The 15,966-nt window shown below is 38.3% G+C and overlaps 1 protein-coding gene across 8 annotated transcripts in view; it reads right to left on the bottom strand.

Moving 5' to 3' along the window:
- The window catches only part of RALGAPA2 (Ral GTPase activating protein catalytic alpha subunit 2), a 329,915-nt gene that overhangs the window by 80,423 nt on the left and 233,526 nt on the right, over nucleotides 1–15,966 (bottom strand). For 5 of the 8 annotated variants that reach the window (XR_004052562.1, XM_030914151.1, XM_010369111.2 and 2 more), the window contains one exon: nucleotides 4,920–5,047. Coding sequence is in view for 7 of the 8 variants with exons in the window: in XM_030914151.1 (XP_030770011.1) it covers nucleotides 4,920–5,047 (128 nt within the window). In the remaining variant the exon portion in view is untranslated. Of the gene's footprint in view, nucleotides 1–1,452; nucleotides 1,898–2,956; nucleotides 4,636–4,846; nucleotides 5,048–15,966 lie in introns of those variants that run through there. The other 3 variants (XM_030914152.1, XM_030914153.1, XM_030914154.1) reach the window with 3 other exon arrangements.

The raw sequence follows: 15,966 nt of genomic DNA, 5'->3' as shown, positions 1-15,966 counted from the left end.
ACAAGGTCTCAACTAAACATGTCCTTTGTTATAAAACAGTCATTCTGATCCCTTGAAAGTGAATGACATTTGGATGAAATGAGCAGTTTGGCAATGTTTTCTACTTAACAAGTGTAATCTAAATATCAGAAACAAAATGGGGATACAGGGCCGCCTATATAAAACAGTCTGAGTTGACAAAGAAATGTCCCTTTGTCGGCACTCACCACTGTACCTAGGATCCCAGGGAAACAGGTAATAGTAATTCCTTTTCAGAAGTTTTTGTCTTGTAAATGAACTTCTCTTGTAGGGCTGTTCATACAAGCTGCTTTATTTAGTACAGATTCTGGCTCATATGCCAACACAATTTTGCCAACAGATAGGCTGCCAGGCTTTAAGAAGGGAATCAACTCTAATAAACACCCAGGAATAGAGATTCCCACCTTGTACTGGGGTGTTTGGGGACAGGCTGCAGGCAGGGCTTCATGGGCGTGAAACCTGAACATCTGCACATGGGAAGTGTGTTCCCTTTATGTTGAGTGTTCATGGGAGCTGACTCCCCGAGGAGTCACACTCTCCTGATTCAGAACTTGCTTAAAACGCAGAAAGAAAGCAGTAGTGCCCCAAGAAACATGAACACGAAGGAACCCTATCATATCTCTTCATAGTTGTGTTACTTCCCTGTATTAGCTGACCACTTATGGTGACAATAAAGGAAAGGAAAAAGCATAGCCTCTTTTCCTGTCAATCCTCTCTTGCTAATCAATAAACTGATAGTACAGAGTATTGGTAGAATATGTGCACATAAAGAGTGAAATACTCAGTCGGTTTTGTGTGGTGTTCCCATTCTTCTGGTAAGAACAAAATATATACGCATGCATAAGCTATGAAATATGAATTGCATAATTTCAGCGATTCCATATATAAGCTAAATACTCATATTTGCATATTAAACTGGCATTGCACAATATAAAGAAAAATGGTATGTCTGCAAACATACCACCCCAAACGTGCTTGATCTTGTCTGACCTCAGAAGCTAAGCAGGGTCGGGCCCGGCTAGTACTGGATGGGAGATGAATGATAAGATAGTCCTAACAATTTAGGGGCTGAGTGCAGTGGCTCACACCTGTAATTCCAGCACTTTGGGAGGCCGAGGTGGATCACTTGAGGCCAGGAGTTCGAGATCAGCCTGGCCAACATGGTGAAACCCCATCTCAACCAAAAACACAAAAAATTAGCTGGGTGTGGTGGCGTGCACCTGCAATCCCAGCTACTCAGGAGGCTGAGGCTGGAGAATCGTTTGAAGCCAGGAGGTGGAGGTTGCAGTGAGCCGAAATCATGCCGCTGTACTCCAGCCTGGGCAACAGAGCAAGACTCCATCTCAATAAATAAATAAATAAATAAATAAATAAATAAATAAATAAAGCTAACAATTTAAATTTTTAACATTTCTTTACTTGGAATAACATTAAATAGCAAATAAAAAATATGATGACAAGTTGAGAGATTACAGAAAAATGGGAAAACCTTTATATTTTAGGGGCTTTAAAGGCATTTTTTCCTATGTTTTGAAAAAGAAGCCCTATATTTTCATTGTGCACTGGGACCCTCAGGTTGTATAGCCAGCCCTGGTTCTAGGTGTGCCCAAGGTACTGCTGATCTCCTCAGCCCTTGGGAGATTACACAAGCTGGTGGGGGTGGGCCCTACACTCCCTCCCCACTTTTGCACCTGACATCAGGCAGCTGTGGGAGTTTACTCTGGATGCTGTGCTAAGATGAGAACTTCCAAGGTGGGCATGAGCAGAAAGAGTTAGGCAAGCTTGACTTCCTCGAGGATCAACCAGAACACCATCTCTGCTGGAATCTGGCTCTTGGGTCCATCACAAGCACCTGATGAACTTGAAAATGTATACAATCCTGGAAAAACGCAAGTTTATCACTCATTAACAATCTGAGTCCTTGTACCCTCTGCCTGGAACGCCATCCCCACTCTCAGGACTGTGTCTCTCTCATCCCTCCAATTTCAGCCCAAATGCTCTCTCCTTGGATAGGCCTTTCTGTGCCTTGATCCTTTTTTACCCAAACTCTCTATTTATTAAAAGTTTCTTTACTGAACTTCTCTCAATTCATGTATGTTTTTATCAATGTGCGGGTTTTTTCTGTGAAGCATGTAGGCACAAACCTGGTCTACCTTTCTCCCTGCTGTAGCCTCAGCTCTTAGCACTGGACTTGGCAATAGTGAGTCCACAATAGTTGTTTGGAAAATGAATAAATGTAACAAGACACCTATAATCAGAATTTGTTAAGTTATTCAGTGGTTTTCAAAATTCAAATCTAAGACTCATCTCAATGAAGCAGCAAATTTCAGACATAAGGTATGACATAATCAATGGACTTTTGCTAAACCATATGTGGACTTGGATTTAACAAAACATAAAGGAAATAATTATTAATAGCTTAGGTAGTTTTTTCTTTTTTGAGACAGAGTCTCTCTCTGTGGCCTCCCAAGCTGCAGTGCAGTGGTGCAATTTTGGTTCACTGCAGCCTCCGCCTCCTGAGTTCAAACAATTCTCCTGCCACAACCTCCCGAGTAGCTGGGACTACAGGCGTGTACCACCATGCCCGGCTAATGTTTTTGTATTTTTACTAGAGACAGGGTTTTGCTATGTTAGCTAGGCTGGTCTCAAATTTCTGACCTCAAGTGATCTGCCCACCTCGGCCTACCAAATGTTGAGATTACAGGCATGAGCCACCATGCCTGGCCCACAGTTCTTAAAATTGGTAATTTTTAAAGAGTAAAAATCCAAAACACCCTTTTCCTTATTGTTTTCTATTTTTTTCTCTTATTATATTCCTTATTTCTGTCCTGAATATTAGCCCTTCTCCAGATAGAAATTAAAAGAATAAAGTAGTTAAATGATTGCAAAGTTTTTCCCACTAACTCCATCTCTATAAAAAATTATGTATAACAGTTTATTTCTTGTTTTAAACAATTTATTTGAATAACATCAACTAAATTTTCTCCAGGTACAAGACAAAAAAAAAAGTTTAAAATATTGATAATGATCAACATAATAGTTGTTTAAACCTTTTTCCTAATTTCTATACTATATTGTTGTTTGAGATGTCAAGTTAGCTATTTTGTGAGTTAGAGTACATTTACTAACACACGATAGCATCAGTAGCCCAAGCTGGTATCCACATTAGTCCTGATGTGTCACTGCTTGAAAAGTTTTCAAAGTGATGCTGAATAGTATCCTTTGAACTTTTAAAAATAATGTTTTCCCTAAACCTAATTATTCCAATTGTATCACATTCTTATTTGAGAAAGCAGTGTTAAACAAAACAACAAAGCAAGTATTTTATAATGAGAAGTTCAATAAGTAGAGAAGGTGACATGACAAAAGTCACAATGGAATTAATATAAAATGGAATTTTCTCATTTGTAAAATAAAAAACAATTTTTTTTGGTCCCTTGGTCCAACATACTTGACTGATGAGTGCCCAGCTCGTCCTAGTTGACATGCAAACTGACAAACCAATCACTTCTCATTTCTGCCAAGAGGCTCTTTTTAACAGTATGTGAAATAAAAACTCCATGCTGAAGGCCAAATTGACACCAGCCATAAGATTACGACTAGAGTGTTGTGGAAATCACTGCAAAGAATGCCATCTCCAAAACACTCACCACCAGTCTGGACAAAGCACGAAAGGGTACACTGAAGGGAATAATGCTGCCCTAGCCCCTGGGGGAGGGACCAGATGGGACCTAATAGCTCTTTTCTACTACTCATTTCTATGATAATTTTAAGTTGCCACATGGCATATGTATTTTTTTTTTTTTTTAATCTAAAGGCAGAATATCAGTCAATGAAGTGACCAGGATTTTAATGAGAGGTATTTTTTTATGAACTGTATCTATTCACATGGGATAGTTTTCATCCACCCCCAACTCTCACCTGCTATAGCAACACATCACTTACTATTAGGTTGGGAGAAGTATATATAGAGGTCAAACACAATATGTTTCAAATTATTATCAATACCAGTTAGAAACAAAGAGATTCTAAGTTTTATTAGGAGGTCAAAAAAATTTTTTTGCATCAATTTTATGAGGTCACCCATCTTAATCTCTTTTTCTTATAACTTGAGATCATGCTTGAATTTAAGGATTACGGCAGGCAAATTAATGTTTGAGGAAAAAATTTTAGGAGTGAAATTTATTCTATTTTTGGAAACAAAATCAGGAACTAGAGAAGAAAATATCAATGATTTGGGAAAATTACAAAAGAATGTCTAGCTATTCCTATTGATAAGTCCAAATACAACTTAATTCAGGACACCTTTCCCTCTCCTCTCAACCAGATGCAATTTCTATCTCTTCCGATCTTCCAGAAACTTACTTGCAGTTCTCAGGCGGCCCTGTCCTCTCAACCAGAAGCAATTTCTATCTCCTCAGATCTTCCAGAAACCTACTTGCAGTTCTCATGCGGTACCTGCCACATTCTTTGATTTATTGGGGTCATTTCATTTGCTGTGGTTTCTGGTAGGCACTCTGAATGAGCAATACGTTTTGCTCAGCATCCCACCTTATACACAATGGGCTGCCACAAATAAGAGGGATACAGGATGAGACTGAACGTGGGGCAAAATACCTAAGGAGATATGAGCATCTCATAGTCGTCACAGCTTCTCAGACACAAACGTATGTGAGTAAATTATGAAAGTAAACTCTAAGTTTAATGCAGCACAAAATTGTTATATTTAATATAAATTAACAAATGCTATGAAAAACCACACTATGTTATTTTTAACAGAGACTGAAAAAAATTCTCTTTCCTCTTCAATTTAGTTTTGAATGCTTACCTCTTATGAAAAATTGCCAGGAATCTTGATTCTGGGATGGTTAGTAAGTTATATATTTAAAGCAAAAAGATACAAGCTCTGGTAGAGTGGGATGAGGCACTTCACAGCCCTGCTGGCGTTGATGCACGTGGCACATACAAGGCTTGGCAGCAGCTTCCCACTCACTATGGCTCCATCGAACAGAGGCCCAAAAAATGGAACCTGTTGATTTGAAATGGAAAAACAAATTTTAAAAACTGGTAAAAGTCAAATCAAAGATATGAGAGTAGCTGACTGATGTCAGACCTGCAATAAGCATGTAAGCTGTCACCCACAGAGCAGACACTGATGTTAACAGGACGCAGGTCCAGGGCTTTCAAATCGAGTGAAGCAGGACTGCTCCACAATGCTCCTCTACTAGGCATTCTCCAGCCAAACTTTCAATGACAAAATCTTACCAGGTTATTCGTTTTTTCTCTTCTGTTGTCATTTATAGAAATGGCGTTGCTCTTAAGTGCCTACATCATGTGAATTATGCAAGATACACAGACATGCTTCACTGCACAACACTAGTCTTGCATGCATCTGAAACCAGTTATGGAATTGGTAATGTTCCTGCCATGGGTCCTGATGTATATTAACTCTTAAAGGAGATGATGACAATCCCTGTCAACAACTACAAAGTCCCACACAGTCCTCATTCTTCTTGACTTTTCCCCACTCTGCTTCCAAGATACTGCATTACCTTCATTTCCTTCTACTTTTTTGACACAGGGTCTCCTTCTGTCACCCAACCTGGAGTGCAGGGGCACAATCACAGCCCACTGCAGCCTAGAACTTCTGGGCTCAAGCATCCTCCCACCTCAGTCTCCTGAGTAGCTGGAATTACAGTCACACCACCACACCCGGCTTCTGTTTTTAATAGAGACTGGCTTTTCTTAGCTGAACCCATTTCTGTTATGTGGAAAACTCACAAGTTTCTGTACTTGCCTTTTTTGGATTTATTTCTTTTCTCTCCTTTTTCCCCCATTAGAATTTCTTTAATTTTATTCACTAATATGGAGATTGTAAGCTCCATGAGATTACAACTCTTACATGAGCTCCATGAGATCATGTAACTCTTACATTCATTCACTTATTACTTGCCTATTCATGTATTCAGAAAATATTTATTATGTGATAGACACTGTTCTTCTCACTGGGGAAACAACAGTGAATAGTGCAAAAATCCCTGAATTTATTGAGCTTGGAATTTATTGGAGATTTCAGATAATAAACAGTATAAACATATAAAATATATGATAGGCAGGAAAAGTGCTAAGGTAAAAATAAAGCAGGGAAGAGCAATAGAACTTGATATTTGGGAGGGGTCTCCAGTTGGCTCTAATGGCCAGGGAGGGCTTTAAGGAGAGGATGACATTTCAGTAAAGGCCTAAAGACAGTGATGAATGAACCACAAGCTATGAGAATATCTAATGGAAGAACATTCCAGGCAAAGTAACAGCACAGGCCTTGTGGTGGGAGTAGAATTACTATGTTTAAGTAACAGCAAGGAAGTCACCATGGCTGGGGCCAAGCAAGTAAAAGGAAGAATTAAGAGCTAAAGTCAAGCAGATCACAAGGGGGCTTTATAGGAAGTTTTAAGGGTTCAGGATTTCTATTCTGAGTAAGATCAAAGCCTCCTGAGGGTTTAGGGAAGCAGGGGATATGATCTAACTTACATTTCAAAGGTATTGTTTTGGCACCTGTGTTGAGAAAACTGCAAAGGGGAATTATGTAGACTAGCTGGTGACTACTAAATAACCTAGGCAAGAGATGGTAATGGCTTGGATCAGAATGGCAGCAGAAGTGGAGAAAGGTGATAGATACATTTTGAAGGTAGAGTTGTCAGGATTTGTTGAGGATGGTTAATGAGATGGGAGAGACAGAGAGGTGTCAAGGATGATGACACAGTTTCTAGCCTGGCCACTGGAAGGCTGTAGCTACCTTTTCCTGAAATGGAGAAGACTGAGAGGGAGGGTCATTAGCTCAACTTCAGACATGCTAAGTATCCAGTGATGATGTATTGAGCAGGTGTAGATATACCATGCTAGAGTCAGGGGAAAGGCCTAGGTTGGAGCTGTTCATTTAGAGACGATGCTTCTAGCCATGAGATCAGATAACATCAACAAAAGATCAAGAAAAGAGACTCAAGGACTCTACGCTCTGGCTTTCCAATGTTTAGAGCTTAGAGAAATGAGAAACAATTAGAAAAGAAGTGGCTAGAGATGGAGGAAGAAAATCCCTTCTAAGTAGCACTGTACCTGACACACAATTGGAAGGCAAATACCTGCTAAATGAGTTACATTCATTAATATTTTAAATAATTTAAGTTAATGAATGTGGGTCTCCATCCTAGGTCTTTTAACTTCTCTCAAAAACTATTTATTTGTAAAGCCCCTTTTCTGTGGTTGGCATTGGTGAAGGGGCTTGGGATACAATAATGAATGAGAGACTGTCTCTGCCCATAAAGAGCTGACATGATAAGAAAACTATGGACTAACATCTCTCAGCAATGATGCAAAAATCCTTTATAAATTTTTAGTAAATTAAATCCAGCAAGATTTTTAAAAAAGGACAATATATCTTGATCAAGCAGAATTTTCCATTGGAACTCAAGGTTCATTTAACATTCATAAATCCATCAATGCAATTTATTTTAGCAATGTGCAAAAATTCACATTGACAAAATACGGAAAAAAAAAACAATATGACTTTAACAGATACAGAACAAGCATTAAATAAAATTTAACTTATTCATAATTAGAAAAACAAAACAGAACAAAAACGCTCAGCAAACCAGGAACAGAAGGGAAATGCCTCAATTTAATGAGAGCTTAAAGGGGGAAAAAAAGGTGTCATAATTAATGATGAAAGATTAAGTGTTTTCTAAAAGGGATCTGAAAAGGCAAGGATGTCTGTGTTCACCTCTTCTACTCAACATTTTTGAAGATCCTAGTCACTACAATAAAGAAAATTAAGAGAAAGAAAGAAGAAGGGTAGGGGAGACGAAGGGAACATAAAGGTTAGAAAGAAGTAAAATTGTTTTTATTCACAGATAACACAATTATGTATATGAAAAGTCCAAAGAAATTTAATTAGAACTAGTGAGTGAATTTTGATAAGTCTCAGCAAACAATATACTCCTCAAATCAATTATATTTCTGAATGTTAGCAACCAACGATTGGGAAAAGACCTGTAAAAACATTGTTTATAATTGCATCAAAACAGAATAAATTTGGTAAAAGAATATGCAAGACATCTATATTGAAAACTACCAAACAATGATGAGATAAATTAAAGACAAGTTAAATAAATGGAAAGATGTACAATGTTCATGGACTGGAAGTTTCAATATTGTTAAGATATCAGTTCTGCTAAAATCAAGCTATAGATTCAACAAAACCCAATCAAAATTCTGGCAAGCTTTTAAAAAATATACATGTACCAAATACTTCTAAGTTCACATGGAAATGAAAAGACATAAATTAGTCAAGATGATAATAATAAGACTTATATTACCTAATTTCAAGGCACACTATAAAAATATAATAATTAAGAAATCATTATAGTGGTACCAGGATAAACAAATATTTCAATAAAACAAAACACAGGGTCCAAGAATAGAGTCATACCTACATGGTAATTGATTTGCAATAAAGGCAGCATATCAGTCTGGTGGAAGAAAAAAGTCTGTTTCAATAAAGACATTGGAACAACTGGAAAGCCATATGGAAAAGTGAACCTCGACCTCCATCTCATATCACACACAAAAATTGAGAGGATTATAGACTGAAATATTAAAGCTCAAACCATAAAGCTTCTAGAAAAAAATATGAGAAAATCACCACGACCTTAGGATAGGCAAGGATTTTTCAGGGTACAAAAGGCATACATGATAAAAGAAAGAAAATACATTAGACTTTATATAAATTTCTAAAACTCTGCCCATCACAAAAATGAAAAGGTAAGTTATACATATTCACCAAACAGAACATAGCCACAAGGTCCATCCAGAGGAGAACAAATTAAAAGTTTGTGTTATATTCACCCAACAGAATATTCCACAGTAATGAAAATGAATAAACCACAACGACATGCAACATCATTAAAATAATTCAAACACAATGATGAGTGGAAGAAACAGACACTAAAAAGTTCATACTACATAATTCCATTCCCAGAAAGTTCAAAATCAAGTAAAATGAATCAACAGGCCCAAAAGTCAGAATAGTGGCCACTTTTTCATTGTATTAGTGATTGAGATGGGGCACGAGTGAGAATTTTGGGGGCTGGCAATACCCTCTATTTTGATCTGGGGTGGAATTACACAAGTGTGTTCACTTTGAAAACATCCATCATACTGTACACTTACAATTTGTGTCCTTTTCAATATTAATATATTTCCAAGGAAACGTTTTCCAGAAAACAGCAAGAATACAGAGGATCTGAACAAGACAACTAACAAACTCATCATAATGGAAACATATAAAATACTCTACCCAACAACTGCAGAAAACACATTTCAAGCATGTACAGAATACTTTTTAAAATTGACCATATCCTCAGCCAAGGATCCACGAATACAGTCAGCAGGGTCTAATTCCAACCTGGCACCTCCTTGTGTATGGCTTGCAAGCTAAGAATGCTTTTTTCCTTTGTAAATAGTTGGAAAATAACTAAAAGAGTATTTTGCAATGTGAAAATTATGAGATTTAAATTTCAGTTCATAAATAAAGTTTTAATGGAACATGGCCAGAGTTATCCACTTACACACTTTCATTTTTTTTTTGGAGACAGAGTCTCACTCTGTTGCCCAGGCTAGAGTGCAGTGGCTCAATCTTGGCTCACAGCAACTTCCACCTCTTGGGTTCAAGCGATTCTGGTGCCTCAGCCTCCCAAGTAGCTGAGACTATAGGCTTGTGCCACCAAGCCCAGCTAATTTTTTTGTACTTTTAGTAGAGACGGGGTTTCACCATGTTGGCCAGACTGGTCTCGATTTCCTGGCCTCCAGTGATCCATGCACCTCAGCCTCCCAAAGTGCTGGGATAATAGGCGTGAGCCTCCGTGCCTGGCCCAGTTACACATTTTCTATGGCTATTTTTGCACAATAATGGCAGAGTTACTTAGTTGTGACAGACTCAAGGCCTAAAATATTTACTATCTGGCCCTTCACAAAAAATGTTTGTTGGCCTCTGTTCCAGGTCATAAAGCAAATCTCAATAAATATCAAGGGGTGGGAATTTTACAATCCATATTCTGTGCCCAAAAAGCTATCGACAATAAACAACAAAAGGATAATTGGCACAAACCTCTACGTTTAGAAATTAAGAAATACACTTCTAAATAACTCATGGGTCAACAAAATATTGAAATGGAAATTTAGCAATATGTCAAGCTAACTGATAAAATAAGACTAGTAGATATTTATAACTTATACCTTATAGCAGTACTTACAGGGACCGTGTAGAATCAAATGCTCATATTACAAAGAAATAAAGACTGCCACACAATGAGATAGGCACCCATTTCAAGAAGTACTGAAAAACCAAAAGAATCAAACAAATCCATGTCCTTTGCAGTAACATGGATGCAGCTGCAGGCCATTATCCCAAGCAAATTAACACAGAAACTGAAAATCAAATATCGTATGTTCTCACTTATAAGTGGGAGCTAAACACTGAGGACTCATGGACATAAAGTTAACAACAAAAATTGTATAAAAAGATGGCAACAACAGAAACTGGGAACTAGTAGAAGGGGGAGGGAGGGGAGCAAGGGTTGAAAAATTAACTATTGGGTACTAAGCTCAGTACCTGGGTGATAGGACCATTCATACTCCAAACCTCAGCATCATGCAATATACCCAGGTAATAAACCTGCACATGTACTCCTGGAATCTAAAATAAAAGTTGAAAAAAAAAAAAAAGGTTGGTTCTTTGAAAAACGTCTAATACAATTGACATTTCTTTGGCAAGGTGAATCAAGAAAAAAAAAGCACAAATAAATAATATTAGAAATAAAAATGAATCCAACTATAGATACTTAGAAAATAATACATAGCTTTATGCTATAAATTTGAAAATTCAGATGAAATGGCCAAATGCAAAGAAAAATACAATTTAGCAAACACAGACACAAGACGATATATAAAAGCTATAATTCTATGAGCTTTAAAGTAGATGAAACATAGTAGAAAAAAACATTTTAACAAGGAAAAGCCAGCTCAGATGCCTTCACTGGCAAATTCTATAAAATCTTCAAAGAACAAATAACTATTATTTTGGAGAAACTTCCATAGTATAGGAAAAGAGAAAACAAACTCATTTCATTAGACTAGTACAATCTTAATACGAAAATGAAGGGCCAGTCTCACTCATGAACATGCATACAAAAACCCTAACAAAATATTAGCAAGCCAATTCCATAATGTGCAAAAATAACAATATCATGACCAAGTCGGGTATATCCCAAGAACACAATTCTCAGTAAAAATCAGTCTGTATACAACCACATTAATAGACCGAATGACAAAATTTGGGTAATCATCTCAAAAGACATTTAAACAAGTGTTTCATAAAATTCAAAATCCAGTTAAGGAAAAAAATTCTTAGCAATCCTGAAATAGAAGGGAACTTCCTTAATCTGTTAAAGAATATCTACAGTATTCCAGAGCAACTGCTAAATAGTGAAACATTGAAAACCTGATGTGGGAGACTGTGAAGGAGAAATGAAATGTCCCCCTACATCACATCTACCAACATTTGCACTGGAGATCCTTGCCAATACAGTAATGCAAGACACAAATAGAGGATTATGAAGTAGAAAGGAAGAAGTAAAACTGTCTTTTTTTAGATGATATAACTGTACTCACAGAATCTCCAAAATAATCTATGGCATATGGTCAGAATTAGTAAGAGGGTTCATCAAAGTCAACGGATACAGAATAAATTCACCAAAAATCCAAATGCATTTCTGTCCACCAGCAACAAATGTTTAGAAAAGGAAATATTATTTACAAAAGCATAAAAATATAAAATGATCTAACAAGGAAAGTATAAAGAAAGTTACAAAACTTTATTCAGAGATGTTAGTCTAAATAAATGAAATGATAGATTTGTTGCTGGACTAGAAGACTCAGTATTGTTGTGACTTTCCTTCCTAGACTGACCTATTGATTTAATGCATTGCATGTATGTATCTTGACAAGCTGACTCTGAGACATTTATAGAAATGAAATTGACTAAAAAAGCCAAAGAAGAACTGGGTAGGGACTTGCCTTACCTCATAACAAGATATATCCCAACCTGTGACAGTATGAGTAAGGCACATGGGACCAGTGGAGTTACAGGAGGGCCTACCCACACAGCCTCCTGCTTGTTTGATGATTGCTGAAAACTCATTCACCAAGCTAACTAGGATATACTCCCCCATAAGTTGGGGATACTGACCCATAAGATATGTTATGTCCTTTTTTCCTATCCCTATGATGATAGTCTCTGACTTTAGTTTTTAGTACTTAAGGAGTACTTTGGTACTTAAGTACTTCCTAGAAGAAGACAGTGTTCTCAGTGGGAAGTGGAAACTGATGGTCAGGTATTTTAGGCTCTGCAGACCACTGGACACTGAAGCAGTAAAGGAGACTCCAGTATAGACAGGGTGAGTGGTCCTGCCAGGAAAAACAGTGCTGCTGCTGTACAAAGTGGATGGGGAAGGTTTCTCATGGAGCACTCACTCCTGATCCCATGCTCAATGGTAAATTTAATGGAAGACGACATCAAGTATTAGTCCTAAACAGAACCTTATCTCAGTATTTCATCCTGCTGAGCGTGTATATTTCACAACACCTAAAGTTTCTGAGTGACTCCTAAGTGCCCTCTCCTAGCATGATGACCAAAGCCTGGGGATTAACAAGATTTTCCACGACTGCACACAAACTGAATTTCCTTACCACCTGCAGATTAGGAGCTGCACGTGGAGCCCCTATCATGTGTTCCTTGACTAAAGAAGTACAGTGCTCAGGGGAGGCACACACCTAGAAGGTGCAGCCCAAACTAATTTCTCTTTCTCAGGTTTGGGTCCAGATGAAGACACTTCATATCCAGGGACTCTTCTTGGCAAGATATTGTGAAAGCAAAGAAAGCCTTTTGCAGCAAAGTGATGACACTGAAGTCCATGTTGCAACACTAGCCAGCATGCCAGCACAAGGACGTGCCCAGTTGTTGGAGCAAGGACAAAAAAGAATCCTTGGGACACAGAAAATGATCTGAAAATACCCATTTGATTTGTGGGGATTAATCTTTCAAGGATGCAATGCAGACATCTTGATTGTTCAAAGCAGGATAATGAACAACCGAACTCCGTTCCGATTCCTCACAGATAACCTCCAGCCTCCAGGATTGGAATACTGCCGAGAGGGAGGCCACATTGAAAAGGACAAATGAAGAATGTACGTGGCTTAACTTACCCAGTTTGGTCAGTTACTCATTCTGCTAAAAAAACTGCAGGTATTGTGTTCATAACAATGATATGACTGATTTCTATGTCCAGATTTTTGGCACTGCCTTTATCATGGAAGAGGTGGGTAACTTAATACAAAGGTCTAGAATTCAAATTTCTCCTAGACTTCACACATATACCTATAATGTGAACACAGGATGTGTACACAGAATATAAAAAGCATCTGCATACAGGTGTGAAAACTGATACCTCTCTACTCTTAAAGAGATTCAGTCTACTGGGATTCAGGATGCTGGACTTGGTACCAGAATCAGGTACTCTTGGATAAATTATTTACACTCATATCAACTACATACATGTATGGAGCACAAGGGCAGTGTTGTCTGCCCTATGGGCCTCACAGAGTGACTAAAAGGTTCAAATGCCCTACCAACCCCAAAAGCGTGTTGCAAATAGTACTGTCCTAATGAGAGGCAAGGTAAAACAACAACAACAACAACAACAACAACAACAACAACAACAACAACAACAACATACAATTTTGAGATACATGTAAAAATCTTAAGAGAAATGTAAGGTTTATTTCTGAAAAACAGAATTTTTATTTCTCTACATTTCTATCTCTGTATTATATAACTAAGTTCTCTAAAATAACAGAAGATACAGCTTTTGGGAAAAATGAATACTCAGAAGACTCTAAAACTTTGTCTGAAAATTCTAAAGATACAGTGAATCTTTCTGGGTCAAAAGGGGCAGAGATTTCACATGCCATCTGTTTAACAGTTATTCATTTGCATCATGTGATCAAAGTTCTGTTAAGGGCTGTGGGGGAATACAGATATGAAAAAGTCAAGACTCTGAACTGTAAGTAGTTTGTAGGAGAGGTAAAACTATGTATTCAAGAAGGCAAAAGAGAAAAAAAGCTTTAGGGTGGACACAGATAAAATATTCTGAAGCTACAGAGAGTTCTTTTCTAGCTGAGAGAAGCCATAGAAGGCTTCATGTAGGAGGTGGTCATGATCATGGGTGTTGGCAGAGATTCATGGTGAGAAGAGTGGAGCACTCCGGACAAATGGTAAAAATAGGAATGAGAACATGAAGTGGGTCTGGCTGTCTTTTCTAGGGCAGGGTTCCCCAAAGGGCATTTCAAGAGATTCTAATTTAGCTGAGTGCTAGCTGGTTTATATGAATGCTGTGCCTACAGTTAATGATTAAAGTATTACAGATAAATAAACAGAAAGACTGTGGATAGAACATGGCAAAGGGCTGCACAGCGCTCCTGAGGGATTCCTGAGAGCAAAGTGAAGTCAGAGGTAGGGCCACAAAAGGAAGTCAGGCAGGTGTAGAGGCCTAGACTGGATCTGAGAAGAATGGAAAGCTCTGGAATAGGTATTTACGGAAATGCATGGAGATAAGTGAAAAGGCTGAAGAAAAGGTGTGGGAAGCCAGATGATATGGGACTTGACAAAATGCCCTGCAGAAATTATCAGCTTGCTCTCAAGACTGCACTGCTGTACTTGCCCACCCCTGCTCATCTACCCAATTCATGTCCTGGTCATCCAAATGAAAGCAATACAGAGCACCAGGTAAGTTTCCCATCTTTTACTTAATGGAAAGGCTGAACTGAATGCACCCTCACTGTGTGTCAGTAGGAGATAAGATCTGGTGGGTGATGAGAACTGGAAAGGCTGCAGATCTGTTGGGTGTTCCTCACAAATTAGGTGGCCAGAAACCAAAATGGTAAAGTCAGGTAGGAAAGAGTCCATGTTTTTATACCTGGAGAGAAATACCAGTGCCCATCACAGAATGATGGAAAGAAAGGGTCTGTGAAGTCAATAGTAATTGCAATCATGATCACAATCTCTAAAACAGATCAATGTAACTGGTAGGGAATATTGCAACAGTGAATTAGAAAATAATTTTAGGTGAAGAAGCCAATAAGAAAAGAAACTGTGAAAGTTTCTACACACATGCGAGAATGGGCAAGTGGAGGGTTGCCACTGGGCTGAGCAGACCAGAGCTGCTTCCATGTAAGCACCTGGCCAAGGACGGTTGTCCTGATAAGCTTGGCCCCAGCTGCGCCAAAGGTAAAATTTCCTCATCACTAAGGCATCAGGATCGTCCATCAAGGCTCAACCTGTACGAGATCTGTGGAACCTCATACTACAGGGCAGGTCTTCTCTTGGTGATCTGCCAATAACAAAGCACCGACCTCACACGTTAGGGAAACCATGTGCAATACCCTAAATCCTGCAAACAGACTTAGGAAAACAGAACTTCTTGGGGGCATTTCATTAGAACTACAAACAACATGTTTTTCCCACATTTCTAACCAGATCCTGTAAGTAAATCTCAGACAATCAAGAAGTTCTAATGAATAATGAGAGAATAAAGTGCCAGACTGGAAATAATGAAGGATAAAAATGAGAGGCTAAAAGGGGGAAAAAAAGTAGTTTCTGGATATTCAGAGAGCTACGTGGACTTTGAGCTGGTCTTGTGCTCCAGTGATGCTGGTGTACAAACACACGGGTAAGGATGCCGTCAGGGGTGTCCTGCATAAAGGTCAGAACAGACAACTTAAATGCTCCCTTCACATCTGAGATTTAGGATTCAAGGATCTGACACAGTTTCCCCCTCTGGG

This window comes from Rhinopithecus roxellana, chromosome 13 (assembly GCF_007565055.1).
Source record: "Rhinopithecus roxellana isolate Shanxi Qingling chromosome 13, ASM756505v1, whole genome shotgun sequence".
Classification (NCBI taxonomy): Eukaryota; Metazoa; Chordata; class Mammalia; order Primates; family Cercopithecidae; genus Rhinopithecus; species Rhinopithecus roxellana.
The sequence above is the reverse complement of the archived record's forward strand: the minus strand, read 5'-3'. Positions and strand labels throughout refer to the sequence as shown.